A 21,246-nucleotide genomic window follows, 5' to 3' on the forward strand; every position below is an offset into this window, starting at 1 on the left:
TCATCTTTCTGTATTCTTGATACCATTTGAAAGGAAACACTGTGGAAGTTTGTGGAAATGTGAAAATAATGTACTAGAATATAACATATTAGATCTGGTAAAAGCTAATACAAAGAATTTTTTTTTTTTTTTTCTCCCATTGAAATGCAAGAGAAAGGCCATGATGTACTATTCCAGGTTAGGCTCAATTTAGATAATAATATAATATGCCATTTAGCAGACGCTTTTATCCAAAGCGACTTACAGTCATGTGTGCATACATTCTACGTATGGGTGGTCCCGGGGATCGAACCCACTACCCTGGCGTTACAAGCGCCATGCTCTACCAACTGAGCTACACAGGACAAGGATTTTGTCCACTAGATGGCAGCAGTGTATGTGCAAAGTTTTAGACTGGTTCAATGAACCATTGCATTTCTGTTCAAAATTTAGTATGAAGATTGCTTAACTTTGCAATCATTGTTTTTTGTTTATAATACATTTCAAGTAAAAAATCTTAGTCTCAGTATTACTCTGGTACCGTAGATTTGCCTGTGTGCTATTTCACCAGTTGTCATACTGTTGTACAATTGCATTTTTGAAGCCACCTCAAACATTTTAAGCATCAAAAGACAGAATCATCTGGGGGTTTTCAGGGGAGAAATATACTTTATTAATTTAAAATATTCTGTAATAAAAAGCAAAGAATGATTCCTTTCATGGCAAGGTTCCAACCTCACCCATGCATATTGTTACCCACAAACCAAAATGATTAACGTTAAGCCTATACTTTGACAGGTGTGAGTGTCTCAGTATGAGTATATCACAGCTCCTCCCTGTGCTCTTTGTCCTCTTTCTCTTCCTTGGCTGTACTCTGTGTGTCTACACCGGGCTCCTGGCCCCCCCCTCCCTCCTGTTCCCCTTCCTTGTCCTGTTTGTCTGTCCACACGGGGCTGCTGGTGCCGGGCTTGGCCAGGCGGAACTGTGTGGGCCTCAGGGAGTAGCAGAAGGGTTGTTCCTGGTCGGGTTGGCAGGCTTTGGTGCCCCGCAGGCGTCTCATAGAGAAGCGTGAGCCCTCAGTCAGTGCCGGGGTGGACAGGGACATGAAGGTATCCTTCACCCACAGGAGATCTGAGGGCTTGCGATGTTCTGAGTTCCCTGATTGCCGCTGCCAGGTGCACTTGCTGAGCCGGAGCTCCACGCGGGCTTGGGCTGGCTTGAGGGGTCGAGGACTGGGTTTGTGGGTGGGATGGGGTCTGGGGGCCCCTGCTGGGCCTGTGAGTCGGTTGGGACCAGTCTGCAGGAATAGATCATTGTGTGTAGTGACTGGGGCAGGATGGTCAGTGGCATCAGTGCCAGTCAGGGGTACCAAGACAGCGGTCATGGCTACAGGAGAAAATGTGTTTTCACTCACTGACTTCTCCCGAGACACTGATGCTACAGACTCGGTCTTCTGAGTCCTGCTGGTGGTGAAGGGCATTTGGGTGGAGACACTCTTTGGGTGCTGGGCTTGGAGGGGTACTGCTGTTTTGCTCCTGCGGCTGAGAACAGGGACATGGGCAGTCTCGCCATCATACAGTAGCACAAAGTCCCTCTGGCTGGCCAGTGGCAGCAGCTTCAGTCCACAGCAACGTTTGTTGAAGATCTCCAGAGTCAGATCTACAGGAGATAAAGCATAAGGCTGTAAGGGCTGACTAACCTACAGCTGGGTAGTAGCTATCACACATCAGGCTATTTTCAACTCTCCAATAGAAAAACAGAGAGAAGCCACACACATGCAAACTAACAAATTAAAGGGGAACTGGCGACACATCATCTCGTTATCTTGAATTACAAAGACAAAAAAAGTATTTCCGAAGTGAGTTTATTTCTGAGATCAGCTGCATTTGAGGATATCTTGTCAAATTCTTGAGGTAATATCATAGTCCAACAGAACTAATTAAGCCAGTCATGTGAACAGTAGTGTGTGCTCACCCAAAGTTTCCACAACAGTACTGGGAATCACTTCCTTCAGGGCCTCACAGTTGGTGTGGAGGGCTGGGTTACAGTTCATCTCCAACAGCCACACCTAGATGAGGACAGACAAAGGCACAGCAAGCACATCAACTGTTAGTTTGACCAACCGCTCACAAATACTTTGAAACTCACACACACTTTACATTAAAAACCAATGAGGTGTTTTGCCGACCTTAAAGTCATCGTCAATCATGAAATCACAGCCAATCAGGTCAAAGTACCCCAGTTTACGATCTAGCTTGGCTTTCACAGCGAAGAAACACTGGATCATGATCTGCTGCATTCGCTTCTAATGAATGGATAACAGACATAAGGTAAGACAAACAGACAGACAGACAGATAGACACAAAGGTGTGGGTGGAGAGGATGTCATTTGTAGTCTCTCCCAGGAGTAAAATCACATCACTTAACTATAAATAACACCAATGATGCTTTCATAATTGGTCCCTGAAGGGTTAACTTAACCATGATGTAAACCTAAAAAAATATATATAACACTCACGGCGAAAGCGCCAAGCACCCAGTCCCTAGGCAGGCCCTTGGCAACACTGAGCTTGTCATTGACGTAGGTGTTGAATCGATCCATGGACCAGACGGTCTCCTCCTTCAGCACGCTGTAGAGAGGGTTCTTCTTCTGCATGTACTGTGGGGAAACAAAAGGGGGACCAGGATACACATGAATGGCCAGAGAGAGGAGTTGTTACAGGGCCAACAGTTTGAGACTTGATTGGCACCATTATTTTATGACCTGGTTTCTGGTCTATTTTCATGCAGTATCCTATGGAGATGCATCTGTTGACAACCTGATTCTGAAATAGTAATACTCTGCTTATATCACTAAACTTGCAGGTCAGGGGAGCAGGTTGATATTTATTGACATGAGTTGTCCTGGAGCAGAATTGAGCATTTTCCCTTTAGACAGGCCAACTGCAACATCAAAATTGCCTATATTGTAAAGATTCATTATTTTTTATTTTACTTTTTGTCTTCATTGAAGGTTAGGGTTAGACATTAGGGTTAACAGTGTGGTTAAGGTTAGAGTTAGAGTTTGGTTTAAAATCAGCTAGTGACCACTCTGCAGAGCTGCCTCCAGAACAAGATTCATGACAAAAAAAACACTATCCTGCTCAGGGGAGGCAAAATAATTTTGTAAACCAAGAAAGAGAAGCATATTTTCTACTAACCTGATTGGTCAAATGGGAAGAGAGGTTGGGGGAGTTGGGGTCATAAAGGTCACAGGTCAAGCGCACGTAACCATGGCGAAAAAATACCATGTAGGGTGAGGTGCAGGCAATGAGGAAATAGGAGCGCACATCAAACTTTCTCCCCTTTAAGAGCAGAGGGTTCTGGACATACCTGAGGAAACATTAGATATACATTATAATCCACTTGGCTGATCTAGGATCGTCCCGGCTGTACAAATAATCGTATTCATAATGATAAGGAAAAACGGATCCGAGATCAGCATGCATACTCTTTCTGAATACAGGCCCAGAACCTTGTCGCAATAGATACAAGGCTGAGAACGAAAACAATGCGGCACGAAAACAATGCGACTGATGTTTCGTCTATGCCAAATGTCTCAAATTCATGAGCTAGCTAACCAACAACTGTAACGATGTATTTGAGAGATGAGGTGCTCTATGTGAAACCTTATTTATATATAGTTTACATGTTGTCAACAATCTATGCCAACACCGTCTGTTTTGCCGCATAGTTGCGCACGCGTCGGTTTTGTTGCTAATAAACCAACCCGTCTTTAGTACATCGCTCTTTTAAAAACAGATCTTGCATTCCCTCTGTTGGTAGAAATGTAATAATATATCCAATTCGTCAACTGAATATGGCAGACAATGGCAGTTTTGCAATTCATGGAGAATTACTACAGTATAACCACATCGAATAAAATCAGAATTATATAATGTATTTGATGATAGTATAATCTGCAATTCCTTTTGGTTTTGCAGACACAGTACTGAACGTTCTTATAAAGTTTTGTTCACAGCCCTAGTGTTCACCCACTGCTGCACGATGCGTGCCTGGGGCAAGCGAAAAGGCAGCGTCCTGTTGCACTGGGTCTCTGCGATGTTCTGCAGCTTGAGTCTGAAGGCCGAGACGTCTTCCTGGCTCCTCAGGAGGAAGATGCCTCGCCCCTGGTTGAGGCCCGTGGGCTTACAGATCCACATGCTTGTCTCCTCATCACACATACCTAGCAACGCAACATGGTCTTATTAGAATATATCATGTAAACTTGAATGAAACTACTAATACGAGCAAGAGCAGTGTGCTTTCTTTTTTCGCATTATTCCCATGCTCCTGCAACAATATAACTCAGATGTGGGAATGCTTTTTAAATGTCTTATTAGAATATCTCAAAATAGTGACATTTAATCATTGTAGTTATATGTGAACTATGCAGACAAAATTGCTGACTACATTACTTACAGTACCAGTCAAAAGTTTGGACACGCCTACTCATTCAAGTTTTTTAGTTTTTTAAAACTATTTTCTACATTGTAGAATAATAGTGAAGACATCAAAACTATGAAATAACACATATGGAATCTTATAGTAACCAAAAAAGTGTTAAACAAAGAGATTCTTCAAAGTAGCGACCTGTCACGCCCTGACCATAGAGAGCTTTTTATTCTCTATGTTGGTTAGGTCGGGGTGGGTCATCTAGGTGATTTATATTTCTATGTTGGCCTGTCTCTGATTAGGGATCATATTTAAGCAGCCATTTCCCCTTTTGTGTTTTGTGGGATCTTGACTATGGATAGTTGCCTGTTAGCACTATTATTAGCTTCACGTTTCGCTTTGAGAGTTATTGTTTTGGTTTTGCTGTGAAACTTTTGCTGGTTTCCACACTTAAAAAGATGTGGAAACCAGATCATGCTGCGCTTTGGTCCAGTTATTATAACGTTTGTGACACGACCCTTTGCCTTGATGACAGCTTTGCACATTCTTGGCATTCTCTCAACCAGCTTCATGAGGTAATCACCTGTAATGCATTTCAATTAACAGGTGTGCCTTGTTAAAAGTTAATTTGTAGAATTTCTTTCCATCTTAATGTGTTAGGGCCAATCAGTTGTGTTGTGACACGGTAGTGGTGGTATACAGAGATTGCCCTATTTGGTAAAAGACAGAGTCCATATTATGGCAAGATCAGCTAAAATAAGCAAATAGAAATGACAGTCCGTCATTGCTTTAAGACATGAAGTTCAGTCAATCCAGAAAATTTCAAGAACTTTGAAAGATTCTTGAAGTGCAGTCAGAAAAACCATCAAGCTCTATGATAAAACTGACACTCCTGAGGACCGCCACCGGGAAGGAAGACCCAGGTTTGCAACTGCTGCAGAGGATAAGTTCATTAGAGTCACCAACCTCAGAAATTGCAGCCCAAATAAATGCTTCCCAGAATTCAAGTAACAGACACATCTCAACATCAACTGTTCCCGAGGAGACTGAGTGAATCAGGCCTTCATGGTCAAATTGCTGCAAAGAAACCAATACTAAAGGACACCAATAAGAAGAGACTTGCTTGGACCAAGATGAGTCCAAATTTGAGATTTTTGGTTTCAACCGCCGTGTCTTTGTGAGATGCAGAGTAGATGAACAGATCATAGGGGTGACAGGTAACCTAGTGGTTAGAGAGTTGGACTAGTAACCAAAAGGTTGCAAGATCAAGTCCCCCGAGCTGACATGGTAAAAATCTGTTATTTTGCCCCTGAACAAAGCAGTTAACCCACTGTTTCTAGGCCGTCATTGAAAATAAGAATTTGTTCTTAACTGACTTGCCTAGTTAAATAAAGGTCAAATAAAATAAAATTTCTGCATGTGTGGTTCCCACCGTGAAGCATGGAGGAGGAGGTGGGATGGTGTGGGGATGCTTTGCTGGTGACACTATCTGTGATTTATTTAGAATTCAAGGCACACTTAACCAGCATGGCTACCAGAGCATTCTGCAGCGATACAGCATCCCATCTGGTTTGCGCTTAGTGGGACCATCATTTGTTTTTCAACAAGACCATGACCCAACACACCTCCAGGCTGTGTAAGGGCAATTTGTCCAAGAGATGTGAGTGATGGAGTGCTGCATCAGATGACCTGGCCTCCACAATTACCCAACCTCAACCCAATTGATAAGGTCAGGGATGAGTTTGACCGTGGAATGAAGGAAAGCAGCCAACAAGTGCTCAGCATATGTGGGAACTGTTGGAAAAGCTTTCCAGGTGAAGCTGGTTGAGAGAATCCCAAGAGTGTGCAAAGCTGTCATCAAGGCAAAGGGGAGCTGCTTTGAATAATATAAAATATAAAATTATATTTAGATTTGTTTAACACTTTTTTGGTTACTACATGATTCCATGTGTTTTTTCATAGCTTTGAAGTCTTCACTATTATTCTACAATGTAGAAAACAGTAATAAATCAATAAAAACCCATTAATAAGTTGGTGTGTCCAAACTTTTTACTGGTACTGTATGTGTCACAATAATTAGTTATTTATGTCACAAAGCAGACTAAACCTTATTGTTGTCATTATGCATGTTATATTTCACTTGATTGTTGTAATTTTGCCGTAGGCTTGAGAGATGCTGTTTCAATTCATAATATGCAGATGTATCATTGTCATCCTCTTAACTTAAAGGAACAATTATAGGATTTTCAAGAAGCAAATTGGCACTTGCCACACCATCATGATGATGCATTTTGAACCATCATGATGATGTGGCAAGTGGCACTTTGCTTCTTGAAAGTCCAAAATCCTGAAAACTTGACTGCTGACATGCAAACATTCGGGGTCTGTATTAACAATGGACTAATGAAAAAATACCAAAATATAGTTTTTGAGTGGATTTATCCTTTAACTTTTAGAATTAAAGTTACTATTAACTTCATGATGATACACATTGCAAGTTATACTGCATCCTTCTTCTATGGCAGCTGAGTCATAAGTCTACTTGTGCTATTGGTGTGGGAGAACTGACTGGGTCATGGTTTCTTCTTCAACCCTTCTGCCTCTTTAACAAACCTAACTGCAGAAGGTGAAAATAACAGGTTTCGAAATGCCTTGAGGCCAATACCTAAAGCTTAATAAAGAGCAGTGATACTAGCAAGAGCAGTGTGCAGGTTTCTTCTTTTTTTTCTCATGTTATTCAACTGTTACCATGCACCTGCAACAAAGATAGCTCGGATGTGTGAGTGCCTTTTGAATTCTGAAATGAACAGCTTTGAAATTCTGTGAAGAGCAATGGTGCTACAGTGAGGCGGTAGCCACTGTTAAAGGACTGTGGGTGTCATGGCTTTTCACTACATGTCTCTCAGACATGCCCTCTGCCAACATTTCTCTATAGCAACACAACAGGTTTCTCTTGTGATTTTATCACAATAGCCTACTGGGAACTGAAGTGATGTACCTTAACGTTCCATCATAAAAATAAATAAATAATAATACATTCAAATCGCCAGGACAACTATTGTGTCACACATCTGTCAGTTACGCATTATTTGTTTTCATTGTCTTTGCCTTCGTTGTCTTTTCCATGAAGCACAAGTTGCTTTTTCAACTGTAGCCCCCTACAGAATCTTGTTGAACCTGTATTGTAGTGTGCTAGTATTGACATGTGATCATGTTACTGGAGGCGTTGTATTTGACTTAGGCCAATTTTTACCTTCCTGCTGGGCAAAGAAAGCCTCTCTCTCATCTCTCATGTCCATGCGGAAGGTGGTGGGGAAAAACTCCTCAATTTTCAACCTCCTACAAGGCAGAGAAGTATTGCCATTAGATGAAAGGTCACTGTATTACTTAAAGGGATAGTCCACTTTTTAAAAGTGTTATCTTATTTTCAATACTGGATTTAAAAATGGATGCAGGAAAATCAAGTAAAAAAATAAAATAAAGGGAACTAACATAAGTTATTATAGAAGTAGCCATTAGATGAAGTAACCATTGGAAGTAGACATTAGTAACTACTCTATAGAGATACAGTATTTTACAGGACTATAATGTGAGAGGTCTATGCACCTTCTTTGTCTCAGATGCCTCACCTCAGTCCCCGACCGTGGTTGACCTTGCTGCTGAAGCGGTCATACTCCCTAAGGCTGCTAAGGAGGCCGATCTTAGTGGTCAGCACCTTGTTGTTGGGGATCTGGTAAAGGAGCTGTTCACCTACGACATGATGACATATTCAAAACCATTCTCCTTCATACAGTCATTTTATATCTGTTGTCTTCTACAAAAGAGACAAGATTTCAAACACTGAACCCAGATATATATTTGCCACTTATTATGAAATATTCAAGACTGAATTAACATTTTATGTAACTGTAACTGTATTGATACCTCTGTGGAGTGAACCATATGAGCTTGTATAGTACAGTTACCTTCTCTGAAATTGTAATAGGTGACTGGGGATTTGATCTCGCACCACTTGAGTTTAAAGTCTTCTCTAGTCTTGTCGTAGATCCGTTGCCATCCTCTGCTCTCACAATAGGAGGTTACTCTACATTGAATAAAAGTAGTCAATACAAAAAATGGCTACACTCAACAGATTGAATTAAGGCCTAATTTGAATTGTCTTATCATTTCACTTCATTGAAATAGGGGAGGGACTTACATGGAGGCTCCGTTCCCTCCTCCAAAGAAGAAAAAAGACCGGGGGCCCCTGGGCTCCTCTGTCCGCCTGTCCCTCTCCCTTTCTGGATACGGTAGTAACACCACCCCCCTGGGGGAAGACCTCCTCCTGTTCCCACTGAAGCACTGCTCTTCCAGACACACACCTGCCGCACCCAGAGATATAGATTAAAACACACACACACACACACACACACACACACACACACACACACACACACACACACACACACACACACACACACACACACACACACACACACACACACACACACACACACACACACACACACACACACACACACACACACACACACACACACACGTAAACACACACATGCGTACACTCGTACAGAACATGCACGCTTACACACTTGAACTGCTGAGTGCCAAATTCTATTCAAAAAGTGTCAATATGTACTGTAACTAAAATGGTGACAACTCTAGATAGGAAAGTCATGTTTACTAAACCATAAGAAATAATATTGCTTTCATCAGCTTTGTAGTTCCTGAGTGCTGAATTTGAACATTCCTTTTCATTTCAGTATTCTAGCTTTTCTTTTATCTTTGTTCACTAAAGCATATAAGAACTGTTCACCACTGTATGACTAACTGGTCATTTATATGTCTCTCCTGTTACTTATTATTGGAAAACTTTAACAGACAAATTAGATTTTTAGAACCTGATGAGAAAAAAACCTGAATTGAACCACCAGAATACCACCATTCTCCACACACACCTGGCCCTCCATCCTCCCCACTCCTCCGTGCTGAAGACGTCACCTGGTTACCTCTGAGACCTGTCTGTGGGTCCTCCTGCAGTTGGCCTACCCCTTCACTGGGTTCTGATGTCACTTCCTGTATCTTGTTGTTGTCGGCCAGGGACCCGCTGTCTCCCACCTCCTCCTCCTGTGTCCCTCTCTGGCTCTGTCTCTCCGGGGGCGTGTTGTCTCCACAGGCCAGCTGAGCTTCTGGGAGCCGCCTCACCCCTGTCTCGCCCTGAGGGCAGGGCTCAACCAAGTTCTCAGATGACATCACTTGCCACTGATGCTGACCCAGATCATGGGAGTAGTGGAGTACTGTAACAGGAGTTTTTCCATTGAGAATGGCACCCGGACCGTACTACCCCTCTCCTTCTCGCAGTCTGTGACACCCCCCCCCCCCTGTTCAAGATTGGAGACAGGAGTTAGCTGACTCATGCTGCACTTCAGCATGCACTCAGTACTAACTGGAGTGTGAAACTAAAGCTATGGATAAGATTAAAAAGGATGGCTGTTTAATTGTAGTTTCTTGCATGTCTGTTATTCTATTTTTTATTGAGAAATACATTTTTTTTAATGTACTCACAAAATGCAATTTAATCTCAATGTCAAGCAAATTGTATTTTACTGTATTCATAGCCTAGTACATTTGCCAAATTGTTTTATTCCTTTATGCTTTTTAGCTAATAAAAATTTTAAGGACAAGTAATTAGATTAATTAATATATCGCAAAATGCAGTAAATGTAGTCCTATTGAGCAATTTGCAGAATCGAGTGGTTAGCAGAAGTGGGTAGGCAGTAAGTGATGACCTCTGACCTTATCTTGAGCTGGTCTTGTTGCGCACTGATGCCTTTAGATTTCAGCTATGCATGCAGCTATTTAGGTCCAAAACAAAAGATTTTTCTTTTTATGCATTTCATCCAATGGTCCACATGAGGCCCTAAAAAGGAGGAAAAAAAATTGCCCATGCACAAATGAAATAGTGTAAGTCAATATGCTGTAATTCAGTGTTAGTCCATGTAGGTTTTGGTCTGTATAAAATACTACTGGCACACTGGTAGCCAGTTTAGCCAATGCAGGACAAACTGATTAGGAAAGTGTGTAAACAGCCACTGGTTGCCTGGGAAATGGGTGCCTTGGCAACAGTTGCTAATTCTAGATTGAATCTTGCAACAATACCACCACAAGATATACTAGTCAAGGATATGAATCCCACATACACCCCACCTCCAAGTTTAGTGTCATTCAATATTAATTGCCAGTAAGCCTGTGGTGTGGCTTCTATAGTAATATGAGAACAGAATGTCAATCAAAATGGATTTGCCAGTTTTCCAATGCATTTTATCTAGCAAAAGTGTAAAATAATCCTTTCTGGAGAGTGCACACATCAAAGTATCCAGGGGGCATTTACTTTCTTTTTGTGTTGTAATAATCATCACACCTTGTCATGGGTCTTTGTTCCATAAATGTCCCCTTCTTTCCAGACTCAATTGAATAAGTAGTGATCTAAAAATAAATATGTTGAACTTGTATTCATTTTAGCAATGTTTGTGTGTGTGTGTGGGGGAGAGGGGGGGGTGTACTGGCAAATACTGATAGGTAGTTAAAGAAATAATTCTTCCATAAAATTTCTGCCCCTTTTTTTGGAAGAAACAAGCCTGAAACCTTGAACAAAGACTGTTGATATCTAGTGGAAGCCATGGGAATTGCAATCTGGGAGCTGGATTTGGATATGCCCTTATACCATTGTCAGAGCATGGGCTCTCCCCCAAAAATTTCTGGTTGGTTTTTCTTTGGATTTTCTCCTACCATATCTATTGTGTCATACATACATTATTTTTAACATTTCTACAAACTTCAAAGTTTTCTATCCAATGATACCCATTATATGCATATCCTGGCTTCTGGGCCTCAGTAACAGGCAGTTTGCTTTGGGCACGTCAGTCAGGCGGAAATTCTCGAAAAATGGACCCTAGCCTGAAGAAGTTTTAACAAATGATTGTTCACTGCCTGCAGTTTATTGATACAGACTCATGAGACAGGTGTGTGCTCACTCAAGATTCGATATTGCCCTTAATGCCCTTAATGCACTCTATTTCTTAACGAGAGAGTAAATTTCCTCCCAGACTGTGCCATCAAGCATCATATGTCGTTTTGTAGCTGGATGTGGCTCAGGGACAAGCCCAAGCACATTCTCTGGTTGGTACCATATAATGTCCTCTTTCATTGGCCAAAATAATTGGTTGGCTCCCACATAACTCATTGTCTTGACTAGAGCACAGCTCTCTGCATCAACGTTATGTATAATACCAGAGTAAGGGTCTTCATCATATTTCACATCACCATTTTCCAATCAGTCCCTCATGTATGTCTGCAATGTGCTGTATTGCACTAGGAGATGCCTGTGGTGCTGTGCAGGTGGAAGGTTGTGCTTTGTCTGCCTCTATTTGTTGAATTATCACGATTTGTGCATGGGCCAAAACAATCACATACAGTAGATGTGGAGTCATTTGAGAGGCAGATAGGTCATCATTCTATAGCTGTAAGACTTCAGGTGAGTGTGGTGGTGTGTTCCTTTACAGGTATGACTCCATAACCAACATTTTCTGGATAGTTGATCTTCTTTTTCTTTTGTTGTTGCTGGGAAAGTTGTGAGATGGATTTCAGTTCACCACTTTATTTTCTCCTGAGTTATCTTTCTTTTTGTTTCTTAAGATACTCCTGGTATCTTTTAGGATCTTGTTTGATTTTGTTTATATACATTACATGACCAAAAGTATGTGGACATGCTCGTCAAACATCTCATTCCAAAATCATGGGCATTAATATGGAGTTGGTCCCCGCTTTGATGTTTTAAAAGCCTCCACTATTCTGGGAAGGCTTTCCACTAGATGTTGGAACATTGCTGTGGGAACTTGCCTCCATTCAGCTACAAGAGCATTAGGGCGATTAGGCATGGTTTGCAGTTGGCATTCCAATTTATCCCAAATGTGTTCGATGGGGTCAAGGCTCTGTACAAGGCTATCAAGTTCTTCCACACTGATCTAGACAAACACTGAAAGATGAAAGATTACAAAAATAATAAAATGATTGGTCAATTTTGGGGGGAATCCTGGCTACCCTTGGCATCCATGAATACACGCACACTGCCAAAAAATCTACCTCCAGTATAGCATAATGGGAAAAAAGTTGATTTGTTATATCTTTTTAAAGATTAGTTTGTGCGACTTCTCAATAAGTTTTGAGTCAGTGCCACACACAGTGCCTTGGGGTTAACAGCGCACAACAAGCTCCTAGTCCCCCTGTCTCAAGGGGAGTTATGGCTGATTTATGATGAAATCATCAACCCTGTTGCTGTTACTTTATTTGGCACTTAATAGGCACTTACTGTAGTAATTTATTGAAATGGGAAAAAAATGTTTTTTATTAAGTTAAACATGCTCTTTATGACAGAATGTTCAAATAAAGCGCAATCAAACATACTGAATTGGTGGAACGACCCATGCATTTTTTTTTTTTCCAATTGTGAGTATAAATGTTGGCAAATAATGGCCAAAGCGAGTAATGGCCAAAAATACACCAATACATTTTCCATATATACAGTTGAAGTCGGAAGTTTACGTACACCTTAGCCAAATACATTTAAACTCAGTTTTTCCACAATTCCTGACATTTAATCCTAGTAAAAATTCCCTGTCTTAGGTCAGTTAGAATCACAACTTTATTTTAAGAATGTTGAATGACAGAATAATAGTAGAGAGAATTATTTATTCCAGATTTTATTTCTTTCAGTACATTCCCAGTGCATCAGAAGTTTACAACACTCAATTAGTATTTGGTAGCATTGCCTTTAAATTGTTGAACTTGGGTCAAACATTTCTGCTAGCCTTCCACAAGCTTCCCACAATAAATTTGGTGAATTTTGGCCCATTCCTCCTGACAGAGCTGGTGTAACTGATTCAGGTGCGTAGGCCTCTTTGCTCACACATGCTTTTTCAGTTCTGCCCACATATTTGCTATAGGATTGAGGTCAGGACACTCCAATACCTTGAATTTGTTGTTCTTAAGCCAAGTTGCCACAACTTTAGAAGTAAGCTTGGGGTCATTGTCCATTTGGAAGACCCATTTGTGACCAAGCTTTAACTTCCTGACTGATGTCTTGTGATGTTGCTTCAATATATCCACATAATTGTCTTACCTCATGTGCACCAGTCACTCCTGCAGCAATGCACACCCACAACATGATGCTGCCACCCCCGTGCTTCCCTTTTTCCTCCAATCATAACGATGGTCATTATGGCCAAACAGTTCTATTTTTGTTTCATCAGACCAGAGGACATTTCTCCAGAAATAATGATATTTTTCACCATGTGCAGTTGCAAACCGTAGTCTGGCTTTTTTTTATGGCAGTTTTGGAGCAGTGGCTTCTTTCTTGCTGGGCGGCCTTTCAGGTTATGTCGATATAGGGCGTTTTACTGAGGATATAGATACTTTTGTACCTGTTTCCTCCATCATCTTCACAAGGTCCTTTGCTGTTGTTCTGGGATTGATTTGCACTTTTCGCACCAAAGTACGTTCATCTCTAGGAGACAGAACCTGCCTCCTTCCTGAGCGGCATGACGGTTGCGTGGTGCCATGGTGGTTATACTTGTGTACTATTGTTTGTACAGATGAACGTGGTACCTTCAGGCTTTAGGAAATTGCTCCCAATGATGAACCAGACTTGTGGAGGTCTACAATTTTGGGGGGCTGATTTCTTTTGATTTTCCCATGATATCAAGTATTGAGGCACTGAGTTTGAAGGTAGGCCTTACAATACACCCACAGGTACACCTCCAATTGACTCCAATGATGTCAATTAGCCTATCAGAAGCTTCTAAAGCCATTACATAATTTTCACGAATTTTCCAAGCTGTTTTAAGGCACAGCCAACTTACATTTACATTACATTTAAGTCATTTAAACGTAGTGTATGTAAACGTCTGACCTACTGGAATTGTGATACAGTGAATTATAAGGGAAATAATATTTCCGTAAACAATTGTTGGAAATATTATTTGTCATGCAAAAAGTAGATTACCTAACTGATGTGCTAAAACTATAGTTTGTTAACAAGACATTTGTGGAGTGGTTGAAAAAACAAGTTTTAATGACTCCAACCTAAGTGTATGTAAACTTCCGACTTCAACTGTATGCAAGTACTACATTTAAGTTCAGAAGACCACAAATCTCTTTAATAAGAAAGTCTTTTGTCAGTGCTTGGTGGAACATTAAAGACACTCTAAGCACTAATTCTTACATGGAACCCTCCCATATACTTGTGTAAAAGTGCTTTCTGTTTCGTTAGTGTTCAGCCAATATCAGCCACACCTTAATAAAGAACCGCCATCTGATAGACAGTCTGTGAAAAGTGCTCCATGGGTGGACAAGGATAACAGGTTTGAAATACAGCCTTGTCGATCCCTTGGCTCGCCATCTGCCATTAGTGAGTGATTATATGTGTGCGCATGCATGTCACTGGCTGGAGACAGTGGAAGGTGTGTGTATGTGGATATTTGCCCATTTCCATAACATCCCAACTGCTTCCTGCACCAGGAAGTAATAGGCATTTGTAGTGCACCCTTTAGTCATTGTCTCTATGTAACTGATGTGAAATGGCTAGCTAGTTAGCAGTTGTGCGCGCTAATAGTGTTTAAATCGGTGATGTCACTTGCACTGAGACCTGAAGGAGTTGTTCCCCCTGCTCTGCAAGGGCCCTGGCTTTTGTGGCATGATGGGTAACGATGCTTCGTTGGTGTCAGTTGTTTATGTGTGCAGAGGGTCCCTGGTTTGAGCCCAGGTAGGGGCGAGGAGAATGTATGCACACATGACTGTAAGTCGCTTTGGATAAAAACGTCTGCTAAAAATGGCATATATAGCTATACTGTTACATTGATGCTGTTGACCCGGATCACTGGTTGCTGCGGAAAAGGAGGAGGTCAAAAGGGGGGTGAGTGTAACCGGTGTGAAATGGCGAGCTAGTTAGCCATGGTGCGTGCTAATAGCATTTCAATCGGTTACGTCACTCGCTCTGAGACCTGAAGTAGTTGTTCCCCTTGCTCTGCAAGGGCCGCTGCTTTTATGGAGCGATGGGTAACATTGCTTCGTGGGTGTCAGTTGTCTGTGTGTGCAGAGGGTACCTGGTTCGAGCCTGGGTAGGTGCGAGGGGATGGACTAAAATTATACTGTTACATCTACATAACCCATTATTTGGAGGGATTCTCCTTGTTGAGGTGTTATAGAGGAAGGAAAGGAGTTAAGTTGTAAAGAAAGTCCGTTTTCAATTGCAGTCTCAAACCATTCATGATATCCTTACAGAATTACAGTGGCAAGGGGGGCTCTGGGAGTAAGTGTGTTCTCATGCTTTTCATTTTTGAAATTTAACCACGCAAGTCAGTTAAGAACAAATTCTTATTTATAATGACGGCCTAGGAACAGTGGGTTAACTACCTTGTTCAGTGTCAGAACAATAGATTTTTACATTGGCAGCTCAGGGATTCAATCTAGCAACCTTTCGTACACTCAAAAAAATGCTGGGTTGTTTGGATGACCCAACTACTTGGTTACAGGTATTGGGTCACTTCGTTGAGTTGTTTTCTTTAAAAAGAGCAAGGTTGGGTTGTTAATGCTGTGTTATTGATGTAGAGTTATTGAGATCATTAGACCCAGCGGGTGTGTTAATTCTCCTGCCAAATCCAGAAGATCAAAGTGATCCGGCAAGCTCCTGAATGAGGATTTTTGCAGCTGTGTAACAAGTGAGTAAAAAGCTAGCTAGCTAACATTACTAATGATTCATTCAGGAATAAATGACCTAGCTATCATAATTACATATTATCTCAGTCATTGGCAATTTTAGATAATCTTAGCTAGCAAGCTAACTAGCAAACATCCCCGTGCATGCTAGCTCGAGCATTAGGTAGCTACTTAGCTAACATTTGCTAACTTAGCTGGCTAACTAGCTAGCAAGCTATTTTCCTGTGTTGTGTGTGATAGCAAACATTTCAGATTTGTGTTGAAGTTTTGCGAGCTAGCTAGCTATGTCAGTGCCTGTAGAAAGCTTGTCTTCTGTAAGCCTAACATTAACATTACTGTGTGGTGAATTGTTTCACATCAGGTAGATAACTTGGCTTAGCTAGCTTGCTAAAACTAACGTAAACTCACGCCATTCTGTACAAATGTGCGCAACCGCGACATTCAAACGAGGCTGCAAAGAAAACTAATGGGACTGTAGCGACTGTGTTGACAGTGAAGTGCTTACTTACAAACCCTTGTCCAACAATGTAGTTTTATGAAAATACCCCCCCCCCCCAAAAAAAAGTAAGAGATAAGAATAACAAATAATGAAAGAGCAGCAGTAAATAGCAACAGCGGCGCTATATGCTGAGCTGTAGTCAATGAATAGCATTCTCACATAGGTGTTCCTTTTGTCCAGGTGTGAAAGGGCAGTGTGGAGTGCAGTAGAGATTGCATCATCTGTGGATCTGTTGGTGTGGTATGCAAATTGCAGTGGGTCTAGGGTTTCTGGGATGATGGTGTTGATGTGAGCCATGACCAGCCTTTCAAAGCATTTCATGGCTACAGACGTGAGTGCTATGGGTCAGTAGTTATTTAGGCAGGTTACCTTAGTGTTCTTGGGCACAGGGGCTATGGTGGTCTGCTTTAAACATGTTGGTATTACAGACTCAGAGGTTGAAAATGTCAGTGAAGACACTTTCCAGTTGGTCAGCGCATGCTGTACACGTCCTTGTAATCCGTCTGGCCCTGCGACCTTGTGAATGTTGACCTATTTGAAGGTCTTACTCACATCGGATGTGGAGAGCGTGATCACAGTTATCCGGAGCAGTTGATGGTCTCATGCATGTTTCAGTGTTACTTGCCTCGAAGCAAGCATAGAAGTTATTTAGCTCGTCTGGTAGGCTTGTGTCACTGGGCAGCTCTCTGCTGTGCTTCCCTTTGTAGACTGTAATAGTTTGCAAGCCCTGCCACATCCGACGAGCGTCGAAGCCGGTGTAGTATGATTCAATCTTAGTCCTGTATTGACGCTTTGCCTGTTTGATGGTTTGTCGGAGGGCATAGCAGATTTCATATCAGCTTCCAGGTTAGAGTCCTGCTCCTTGAAAGCGGCAGCTCTACCCTTTAGCTCAGTGCGAATTTTGCCTGTAATCCATGGCTTCTGGTTGGGGTATGTACGTACAGTCACTGTGGGGATGACGTCCTCGATGCACTTACTGATAACGCCGCTGACTGATGTGGTGTACTCCTCAATGCCATCGGAAGAATCCCAGAACATATTCCAGTCTGTGCTAGCAAAGCAGTCCTGTAGTTTAACATCTGCTTCATCTAACCACTTTTTTAGACTGAGTCATTGGTGTTTCCTGCTTTAATTTTAGCTTGTAAGTAGGAATTAGGAGGAGAGAATTATGGTCAGAATTGCCAAATGGTGGGCGAGGCAGAGCTTTGTATGCGTCTCTGTGTGTGGAGTAAAGGTGGTCTTGATTTTTTTCTTCCTTTGGTTGCATATTTAACATGCTGATAGAAATGAGGTAAAACTGATTTAAATGTCCCTGCATTAAATTCCCCGGCCACTAGGAGCTCTGCCTCTGGATGAGCATTTCCCTGTTTGCTTATGTCACGCCATGACCCAAGTCCATGTTTTCTATTTCTTTGTTTTTGGCCATGTCTGTTTACCAATCAGAGGCAGCTGTCTATCGTTGTCTCTGATTGGGGATTGTCAGGACCCGGTTACGAACCCGGGTCTCCGGAGTGAGAAACAGTCACTTAACCAACTGAGCCACGAATAGTCGGCAGAACCCAGAAGATGAGGCAGACGCAGCAGTACTTGAGACGGTGTATTTAATGAAGTAAAAAGTTAAGTTCTTCAGGAAAACATGTAACTCCACAACCTCAAAAGGAATCCTACAAGAACAAAGGTAATCCTCCAAGACAAACAAGGTAAATCCACAAGGTGGAAGGTAAAGCACAAAACAGCCTCAAAAGATACTCAAAAAACAAACAAACAATAACAAAAAACAGAATTCCACAAGAGAGTCCACCGGGATCAACAAGAGTTCTCAGAGTACTAGGGCTGGGTGCTAACATACAAACACAGAGCAAAGAACAGAGGAAAACAAAGGGTTTAAATACAATCAGGGGAAACGAGGCACAGGTGCAAATAATAATGGGGATCAAGAGAAAACAAAAGGTCAAAAGGCACAATGGGGGCATCTAGTGACCAAAAACCGGAACAACCATGGCCAAATCCTGACAGAATCCCCCCCCTAGGAACGGCTCCTGACGTTCCTACCAGCTCTCTCAGGGTGGAGGGCCCTGAACTGACGAATGAGGTCAGGGTCCAGTATGTCTTTGGCAGGAACCCAGGAGCGCTCCTCGGGACCGTAGCCTTCCCAGTCCACCAGATACTGCCAGGACCGCTGCACCCGGCGGGAATCCAGTATCCAGTATCCGATGGACGGTTATGGCATTGAGTCCCCGGTAGTCGATGCAAGGACGTAATCCACCGTCTTTCTTGGCCACAAAGAAAAACCCTGCTCCCGCCGGGGAGGTGGATGGACGCATGAGGCCTGCTTCCAGAGCGTCCTTGATGTAGGTATCCATAGCAGCTCGTTCGGGTGGAGATAGGGAAAAGATCCGACCCCTGGGAGGGCAAGTGCCCGGAAACAGTTCGATGGGGCAATCATAAGGTCTATGGGGTGGTAGCATGGTGGCCCTCTGTTTGCTAAATACCAGTTTGAGGTCATGGTAACACTCGGGAACTCGGGTCAGGTCGATGGATTCTAAAGTCTCGGGAGTAGAACTCGGGGAATTCGGGAAAATACAAGTAGCTTGGCACGTAGGACCCCACTGCTTGATAGTGCCCACAGACCAGTCGATGTGAGGGTTATGGCTGTGAAGCCAGGGGTATCCAAGGACGAGAGGGAACTCGGAACAGGAGATCAAATGAAAGTTCATCAATTCCTGGTGTTGTGAAACTGAAAGTCGCAAGGAGGTAGTGACATGAGTGACAAGTCCAGATCCCAAAGGGCTTCCATTCAATGTAGTAACCCTCATGGGGTCACTTAGAGGTGCAGAGGGAACGCCATTCTCCTTCGCCCAGACACCATCCATGAAGTTACCTGCGGCTCCAGAGTCTACCAAGGCTTGAAGGTGAAGCTTGTGGTTGTCCCAGGAAAGGGTGACTGGAATGAGCAGACGGGAGTTGGACGGATGGGAGGAGGTTATGTTTCCCGTTACAGTTCCCCCCGGTCTGTACGGGACAGAGCGTTTCCCTGGAGCCCGGGACACGTGGAACGGAAATGGCCCGGTTTGCCGCAATATAGACAGCGTCGCTCCCTCATCCGGCAGTCTCTCTCAGCCTGGGAGATGCGTCCAATCTGCATTGGTCCCGGTGGAGCCAGCGAGGATAAAGGTGGGGACTCGGAGCTGGGACTGATAGGGGCTAGAGGTCTACGGTTGAGTTCTCTCTCTCTCAGATGCTGGTCAATGCGTGAGGCCAACTTGATCAGGGACTCGAGATTGTCCGGTGGTTCCCGAGTGGCCAGTTCATCTTGGATAGTGTCGGAAAGGCCTTTCAGAAAGCACACCGTGAGCGCCTTGTTGTTCCAGCCACTCGCTGCTGCCACCGTGCGGAACTGGATGGCATAGTCCGTCACGCTGCACCGACCTTGGTGGAGAGTCAGGAGCTGTTTGGCTGAGTCAGGACCACTGCTTGGGCCTTGAAACACTCGTTTGAATTCCTCAGCAAAGGCAGAGTAGCTGGCACAGCAGGAACTATGGGCATCCCACACAGCAGTAGCCCAGGCCAGGGCTTTTTCCGACAGCAGGGTGATGATATATGCGATCTTAGACCGGTCGGTGGGGAACGACGAGGGTTGCAGCTCGAAGGAGAGAGAACATTGGGTGAGAAACCCTTTACAAGCACTTGGATCACCTGAGAACCGTTGGGGAGGTGGAAGACGAGGTTCAGCCAGAGGGTTAACTGCCATGGATACATGAATCTGAGGTACTGGGACGGGAACTGTTGCCGGGGTAAGTCGATCAGATATCTGCTTTATGGAAGTCAGCATCTCCGACAGAAGATGAGAATGTCTAGCCATTAAGGCCTCTTGCTGAACCAGGGCGGCTTCGTGGCGTTGGACAGTCTCCTGGTGGTGGGACAGCATGGCAACAAGGTCCTGGGAACTGGCTGCCTCTGGGTTCATTTTTTGGCTCTGTGTTTCTGTCAGGACCCGGTTACGAACCCGGGTCTCCGGAGTGAGAAACAGTCACTTAACCAACTGAGCCACGAATAGTCGGCAGAACCCAGAAGATGAGGCAGACACAGCAGTACTTGAGACGGTGTATTTAATGAAGTAAAAAGTGAAGTTCTTCAGGAAAACATGTAACTCCACAACCTCAAAAGGAATCCTACAAGAACAAAGGTAATCCTCCAAGACAAAAAAGGTAAATCCACAAGGTGGAAGGTAAAGCACAAAAAAGCCTCAAAAGATACTCAAAAAACAAACAAACAAGAACAAAAAAACAGAATTCCACAAGAGAGTCCACCGGGATCAACAAGAGTTCTCAGAGTACTAGGGCTGGGTGCTAACATACAAACACAGAGCAAAGAACAGAGGAAAACAAAGGGTTTAAATACAATCAGGGGAAACGAGGCACAGGTGCAAATAATAATGGGGATCAAGGGAAAACAAAAGGTCAAAAGGCACAATGGGGGCATCTAGTGACCAAAAACCGGAACAACCCTGGCCAAATCCTGACAGGGATCATATATAAATTGTCATTTTCCTTTTGGGTTTTGTG

At 43.0% G+C, this 21,246-nt stretch overlaps 1 protein-coding gene across 2 annotated transcripts; it reads right to left on the reverse strand.

Moving 5' to 3' along the window:
• Positions 1–628: 628 nt before the first annotated feature.
• ttll10 (tubulin tyrosine ligase-like family, member 10) lies at positions 629–9,759 on the reverse strand. Of its 2 annotated transcripts, none has more exons than XM_046364309.1 (11): positions 9,420–9,759; positions 8,612–8,774; positions 8,379–8,497; positions 8,043–8,163; positions 7,667–7,752; positions 4,018–4,204; positions 3,180–3,351; positions 2,498–2,638; positions 2,168–2,284; positions 1,954–2,047; positions 629–1,638 (listed from the first exon to the last, which is right to left on the reverse strand). In XM_046364309.1, the coding sequence occupies exons 1-11, from the start codon at positions 9,661–9,663 to the stop codon at positions 803–805; spliced, it is 2,280 nt and encodes a 759-aa protein (XP_046220265.1). In that variant the 5' UTR covers positions 9,664–9,759; the 3' UTR covers positions 629–802. The 2 variants fall into 2 exon arrangements, with proteins under 2 accessions (XP_046220265.1, XP_046220264.1); XM_046364308.1 differs by having other exon boundaries at positions 9,369–9,759.
• Between the last annotated feature and the right edge of the window lie 11,487 nt (positions 9,760–21,246).

The sequence above is a fragment of the Oncorhynchus gorbuscha genome, linkage group LG10 (genome assembly GCF_021184085.1).
Source record: "Oncorhynchus gorbuscha isolate QuinsamMale2020 ecotype Even-year linkage group LG10, OgorEven_v1.0, whole genome shotgun sequence".
Classification (NCBI taxonomy): domain Eukaryota; kingdom Metazoa; phylum Chordata; class Actinopteri; order Salmoniformes; family Salmonidae; genus Oncorhynchus; species Oncorhynchus gorbuscha.

Excerpts from the sequence above, each read along its gene's own strand:
- ttll10 (XM_046364308.1), bottom strand. The coding sequence starts at position 9,663 with ATGTCATCTGAGAACTTGGTTGAGCCCTGCCCTCAGGGCGAGACAGGG. Across the intron at positions 7,753-8,042 it reads AACCACGGTCGGGGACTGAG|GAGGTTGAAAATTGAGGAGT; the intron begins GTGAGGCATCTG and ends TCTGCCTTGTAG. Across the intron at positions 3,352-4,017 it reads CAGGCACGCATCGTGCAGCA|GTATGTCCAGAACCCTCTGC; the intron begins GTGGGTGAACAC and ends ATGTTTCCTCAG.